At 71.9% G+C, this 6,153-nt stretch overlaps 2 protein-coding genes across 2 annotated transcripts in view; one reads left to right on the top strand and one right to left on the bottom strand.

Moving 5' to 3' along the window:
• Positions 1-1,995, bottom strand: part of CHLNCDRAFT_144970 (hypothetical protein) — a gene marked incomplete at both ends in the record, with an annotated part of 2,670 nt that extends 675 nt beyond the window's left edge. Inside the window, 5 exons of the mRNA XM_005848439.1 lie at positions 367-596; positions 852-958; positions 1,190-1,264; positions 1,524-1,756; positions 1,902-1,995. Coding sequence (XP_005848501.1) covers positions 367-596; positions 852-958; positions 1,190-1,264; positions 1,524-1,756; positions 1,902-1,995 — 739 coding nt within the window. The remainder of the gene's footprint in view (positions 1-366; positions 597-851; positions 959-1,189; positions 1,265-1,523; positions 1,757-1,901) is intronic.
• Positions 1,996-2,796: 801 nt separating this feature from the next.
• Positions 2,797-6,153, top strand: part of CHLNCDRAFT_144971 (hypothetical protein) — a gene marked incomplete at both ends in the record, with an annotated part of 4,871 nt that continues 1,514 nt past the window's right edge. Inside the window, 8 exons of the mRNA XM_005848250.1 lie at positions 2,797-2,826; positions 2,911-3,455; positions 3,587-3,681; positions 3,841-3,947; positions 4,280-4,361; positions 4,657-4,880; positions 5,084-5,674; positions 5,897-6,031. Coding sequence (XP_005848312.1) covers positions 2,797-2,826; positions 2,911-3,455; positions 3,587-3,681; positions 3,841-3,947; positions 4,280-4,361; positions 4,657-4,880; positions 5,084-5,674; positions 5,897-6,031 — 1,809 coding nt within the window. The remainder of the gene's footprint in view (positions 2,827-2,910; positions 3,456-3,586; positions 3,682-3,840; positions 3,948-4,279; positions 4,362-4,656; positions 4,881-5,083; positions 5,675-5,896; positions 6,032-6,153) is intronic.

The following is a 6,153-nucleotide window of genomic DNA, read 5'->3' on the forward strand; positions in this document are numbered from 1 at the left end:
CCTCCAGCTCCCGCAGCTTGGCAGCGGTGCAGCGGGCTTGGCGTCGCCGAAAGGGTTGCTGCGCGGGCCGGGCGCCGCGGCGGCGCCTCCCGCCGCCCCCTCCCCCGCCTGGCTGCGCGGCTGAAGCACGAGCTTGGGGCGCTCGCGAGGGCTGCCGGGGCCCTCGCCTGCGGCATCAGCCAGCCCAGCGGCAGCAGGGCGGCGGGCGGGTGAGCGCAGGCGCGCAGAACGGGGATGGAACGCGAGGCAAGCCACACGCAGCACAGCGCAGCGCAGCGCAGCGCCCGCCTTCCCAACCCAGCCTCTTCCCGGAGCCATTGCAGCGCCGGCTGCGGGCACACGGCAGCGGCGGCGGCGGCGGTTTACCGGCAGGCGCGCCGCGGCGAGGCGCCCAGTCCCGCTCCCTGTCGCCTCCCCCAAAGCCGTAGCCGCCGCGCTCCCTCTCGCCGTACCCGCCGCCGCGCTCCCTGTCGCCGTATCCTCCTCCCCGCTCCCGATCGCCGTAGCCGCCGCCGCGGTCGCGGTCGCCGTAGCCTCCTCGCCGCCCAAACCCGCCCTCCTCCTCGCGGTCGCGCCGCCCAAAGCCGCCGCCGACCCTGCGCAGGCAGCGCCAGGCGTGTGGGAGGCTCCAAGTGAGAGCACAAAAGGCGTGGCGGCAGGCATGTGCGGCAGGCACGCCGGCAGGCCCTGCGCACACCCACCCTCCCAGATCACACGCTTTGCTCCCTCCTTCACGCATGTTGCTCCCTCGCTCCGCGCTCGCCCAGGGCCCGGGCCCCCAGCTGCCCACTCAGCCACCACCGCCACCACGGCCACCACCACCACGGCCACCACCCGGCCCCGGCCCCCACCTGCGGTCCCCAAAGCCCTCGCGGCGCGGCGGCTCCGCCACTTGGACCCGCACCGGGCGCCGCATCATGGGCTCGCCATCTGCAGACAGCGCCTTGGACAAATGCTCCTGCAGGCAGGGAGGGCAGGGTGGGGGGGCAGGCAGGCAGGCAGGCGGGCGAGGAGGCGAGGAGGTGAACGAAGGGTGGGCAGGCAGGAGGCGGCAGCCCGGGAGCGGGGCACGTGCACAGGCATGCGCTGGCGCGGCGGTGCGAGGGCTGCCTCGCCGGCCGCGCCGATGCGCTGCGTGGCACCCTGCCCGCCCCCCTCAGCCTGCCGCACCTCGCCCCACACAACGCACCTGGCTGCCAAACTCCACGAAGCAGCCCTTGGGCTTGCCGGTGTCGCGGTGGCGGGTGATGATGATGTCGACAATCTGTGTGGCAGCAGCAGCGGCCCGGGGCAGGCGGCAAGCGGGAGTGGGCAGGCGGGAGTGGGCAGCGGCACATCCAGGCAGCGGCACATTTGAGCGGCAGCCCCGGCCTGGGGAAACGCCTGACTGCAGCCTCGGGCCTGCTGTCCCAGGCTGCAGCCGCTCAGCGGCTAGCAAGGCAGGGGCATGCACGACAGGCTCTGCCGGCCCCGGCGCTGCTGCCCGCAGCCAGCCAGGCGGCTGACACGGCGTGCAAGCCCACCTCCAGGCCCTGGAAGAAGTCTGCCACCACCTCCTCGTCCAGATCGTAAGGGATGTTGCCCAAATAAGCTTTGAACGGGGGCCGGTCGGGCAGCGGCGGGCCAGCGGCAAACGACGGAGGCCCGTCGTACGGGGGCCGCTCCTCCCCAGGGTAGTGCGGCCTGGGGGAGGCTTGCGGCCCTGGGCTGGTCGGGTAGGGCGAGCGGGGAGAGGTCAGGCCCTGCAAGCTCTCCACTGCAGGCAGCATGCAAGGGGAGGGAGACCCGGTCAGCATCCCCGTGCCTGGACCAGCGGCGCTCTCTGTGAGGCTGTGGATGACCTGTGAGGGCCTGGACGGCACAAGGGGGCGGCATGCAACGCGCGATCGAGGGCGCCGCACCTCTCTGCATCTCCGCCTCATCCTCCTCAACATCATCGGCCCAGTTGGTGCTAGCAAGTGTGCTAGACCGCGTGAAAGGCTTCTCCGCCTCCATCCCTGCGAAGTTTCCCTTCGAGGCGAGCAAACCCTTCTCAAACACGAAAACTGGCGGCTTGGCGGACAGCAGGTGCTGGGCAAAGCGACAATGACGCTTGGCGAGGGCCCTGCAGTTCTTTTGGAGCGCCAGGGCGCTATCCCTGGTGGAGCGCCAGCGTGGCGGGATGGCCCGCCGCCAGGCGATGACGGCGGCGGGTCCTCAACCTGCAGCGCGCCATTTGACCTCCTCCTGAGTGAGTGAGTGAATTATCACTGGTCTTTGGTGTTGGACAGCACAGCAGGAAATCATGCCCAAAGCCTGATCCACCAATTTGCCCACCGCACACTCCGCGTTGGTCTGCCTGGTACCGTTACATGCGTTCGCTTTCGCTGTTGCCCCGCGCTGCGTGTCCCTGGAAAATTACAGTCAACCCACTGGAATACTTTCCTGATTACAATAGTAGCACCGGGATGCAGCCTGCTAAACATAAAACAGCAACAGGGCGCGGCGGGCGGGAGCTGGCGCCGGCCGCGAGGGAGCGGTGGCCCCTTGGATGGCATGTGCAGATTTCAGATGGCATGGCACATCCCAGGGGTCTTGCACAGCTAATGGCACGGGGGTGTGGGCAATGCCAGGTGAATATTCAGGCCGGCCCCAGGGGCCACATCCTCGGCCGGCGGCGGTCACACCGCCCGTCGTCCGCGGCGCAGCAGCTGTCATGCTGGCCCGGGCTCGCTCTAGTGCCCAGCCTGCCAACCAATTACGTCAAAAAGCCCGGCAACCTAGCTTGGGCGTGCAGTGGGCGTGCCGGGCGGCCGCATGGGCGCCTGCGGTTCCCGGCCAGCAAACGTGAGTGGCGCCCACACAGCAGAGGCACACTGCTGAGGCACACTGCTGAGGCACCGACTGATTGGCTGCTTGCCCCCGCTGCAGAGAGACGGCACCCGTGCCGAGGCGGCGGCGTCGCCGTCGGTGGCCTCGGTCGGCGGCAACGTGGCCGTCGCTCTGGGCACGCCGGCAGGCCTGCACAAAGCAGGCGGCGTCGGCGAGCGCAAGGCAGCGAGCCAGCACCCAGCAGCCGCGCCGGCCTACCACGTGGTGCCGCCGGTGATGGAGGCGGCGGATGAGGAGGGGCGGCTTCGCGCGGTGCGCGCCCTGCACCTCATCGGCGCGCCGCCGCAGCCCAAGTTCCAGATGGCGACGGCGCTGATGAAGCAGATGTTCGAGACGCCGGTGGCGGCGGTGACGCTCATAGACGTAGACCTCCACTTTGTGTCGCGGGCGGGAGACTGGGCGTGCAGCGCGGGGCGCCCGGGCAGCTTCTGCGACTGGCTGCTGGTGCCCGAGACGCCCCGCATGCTGATTGTGGAGAACGCTCTGGAAGACGCCAGGCACGCCAGGCCGGCCGCCGCCGCCGAGCGCCCCGCCCCGCGGCCGCCGCAGCCGCCGCCGCTGCCGCGTGTTGCTTGCTTGCTGGTGTGGGCTTGCGGTCTGGCTTCAAGAGCAACCTTGCAGCGCAGGCTTTGTTGCGTTGACGTAGCGATGTGAGAGGAGGGGTGTGCTCACCGCCACCGCCGCCACTCCCGTTGCTCCCATTGCTCTCCTGCAGGTTTAGGTCCAACAAGTTTGTTGTGGGCGAACCATACCTGCGATTCTACGCCGGGGCGCCGCTGGTGTCGTCCTATGAGGAGGGCCACCGCTATGGTACGGGCGTACGGGTCTGCTGCTGCAGCCGAGCAAGCAACCCGCGCGGCAGGGACGCCCGGGGCGCCGGCGCCGCGCCTCGTGCCCTGGACCGCCACCCGCGGCCACGCGCCTCACGCCCCGCGCCCGCGCCGCGCCGCCCTCTCCCTCCCCCCGCAGGCACGCTGTGCGTGTTCGACTTCCGTCCGCGCCGCTTTGATGCGGGCAAGTATGCCATGCTGGCGCACTTTGCGGAGATTGTGGTGCGGGAGATGGAGCGCGACATGGTGAGGCGCCAGGCTGGCGGGGCGCCAGCCTGGCACCGGGCCGCCCGCTCGCACCCCACGCCACCCCCAGCCCAGCCACCCGCTCACTCACCGCGGAGCGACCTGCCGGCTCTGGACGGGGCCGCCGCATGCCTGCCTAGCGCCGGCGCGCGCTTGCGACCTGCCGACAGCGCCGTGGGTGCTTGGGCGCCGAGCGGCGTGCGGGCAGCGTTGGCACCCCTTGCCCCGTCCGCCGGTTGTTTGCGGGCTTGCCGCCGGCTTGCCGCCGGCTTGCCCGCTGACCAGCCCCTTCCTGCGCCTCTGCCTCCCGCCTGCGTGCCGCTGCCCTGCAGGTGATGCAGCAGCAGCAGCGGGAGATGGGGTGCGCTCGGTCGGCTGAGAGCCACCTCATGCGGGCAATGGATTCCTTCCAGGGTGGGTGCCCCCAGGCGGCGCCAGCGGTGCAGCGGAGCCGCGCCGGCGGCGGCGGCAGCAGGAGGGGGCTTGCTGCGAGGGCGGGCCGGCCGGCGGTGCTGGCCCTGTTGCTGCGGGCGCATGCGTTGGGAGCATGCCCAGCCAGCCGGGCCTGCCTGCCCGCCTGGGTCTGCCCGCCTGCCTGGGCCTGCCCGCCTGCCTGGGTCTGTCTGCCCCTGTGCCACCTGGCACGCGCCCAGCATGCCCAGCATGCCCTCCACACCAACACCTCCCTCACCGCCCCGCCCTGCCGCAGAGGGCATCGTACTGCTGGATCTCTCCTCCGCCTCCTGGCGCATCCTCTATGCAAACGACTCCTTCCGCCACACAGCCGGCATGCCCGACCTCGCAGCCGGCGAGGACGGCGAGGCGGGCGGCGGCGGCGGCGGCGGCGGCGGCGGCGGCGGGGCCCAGCCAGCCGCCTGGGATTTCTGGCAGCTGTTCAGCCACGTGACAGCCGGCACGCAAGGCTCCTACAACGTGTGCCGCCTGCCGCCGCCCGCCGCTGCCGCTGTGGCATCTGGGTGCTGCTGCTGGGCAGCTGCAGGGCTGGGCAGGGGCCCAGGGCTGCGCTGGGCTCTCCCGCGACGCGCGGGCGCCCCACCGCTCGCCCCGTCCCAACGGGCTGCTCCCTGGCTGTGCCCCCCACCCCACCCCGGCCCTTCCTCTCCCCCGCTGCGCAGGCTGCCCTGCTGGCCATGGCCACAAGCAAGGAGTTCAGCATCCAAGTGCGGCCCATGCGGCGCAGCAGCGGCGCCGCCAACGGCATCCCCGCCGGCGGCGGCGGCGGGGCGCTGGCGCCGCCCGTGCTGCTCATGCGCTTCCGCCCTGCAGACAGCGAGCAGCTGGGGGCCGGCATGCCGCACATCGGCATACCCGCCTGGATCGACTCGGCAGCCAGGTTGGCAGAGGAGGAGGCGGGGCGGGGAGGCCGCGGCGGCGGCGCCGCCGACGGCGGCGCGCTGGTGCCCGCCGGCGGCGCAGGCGCAAGCGCGGCCCCGGGCCGCGCAGCTGCCTCCGCAACCAGGCGGCCGGTCTATTACTTTGGTGTGGTCAAGGCTTCTGCCGAGACGCTCTCCCCGGCCGCAACTCATGGCAGCGCGCCCGCCGTCAGCTCCAGCACCACACCTGCCAGCAGCCTGGGCAGCGCGGCGGCCTCCTCCAGCCTGGCCAGCCTGGGCAGCGTGCCCGCCGCCAGCCTGGGCCCCGCGAGCGCCAGCCTGGCCACCGCCGCCAGCCGCGGCGCGCCGCCCAGCACGGTTGATTCCGAGCAGGTGCGCCGCATGTGGGCCTGCCTGCCTGCTTTGCCCGCCTGCATGCCCGGCGCTGCCCGCGTGCCCGCTTGGGAGGGGAGCCCCTCCCAAGCCCCAGCGCCTCCTGCCTCACCCTGCCTCACCCAACCTCCCTCCCTTGCCTCACACATCCTCGCGCCCACCTGCCCCGCCTGACCTTCTCTGCCCTGGGACCGCTTGTCCCTGTACCGCCTTGCACCGCAGAATCTCACCGCCCGCATGGAATCCAGGATCCTGCCCACCTTCATCCAGATGCGGCCAGAGGTGATGCAGGAGGTGTCGCTGGGAGCCCTGATCGGCACAGGATCCATGGGCCGCTGCTACCGCGGCATGTGGCAGGTGGGTGCGGGGGGAGGTGGCGGGGCGCTTCCAGGCCTGGCGGGCGTGCAAGGCAGCCGAATAGGGTGCCTTGGGGGTGCCCTACGTGTGTGGTGTGTGGCAGTGCAATGCTGTTGTGCCGG

This window comes from Chlorella variabilis (genome assembly GCF_000147415.1).
Source record: "Chlorella variabilis unplaced genomic scaffold CHLNCscaffold_8, whole genome shotgun sequence".
Classification (NCBI taxonomy): domain Eukaryota; kingdom Viridiplantae; phylum Chlorophyta; class Trebouxiophyceae; order Chlorellales; family Chlorellaceae; genus Chlorella; species Chlorella variabilis.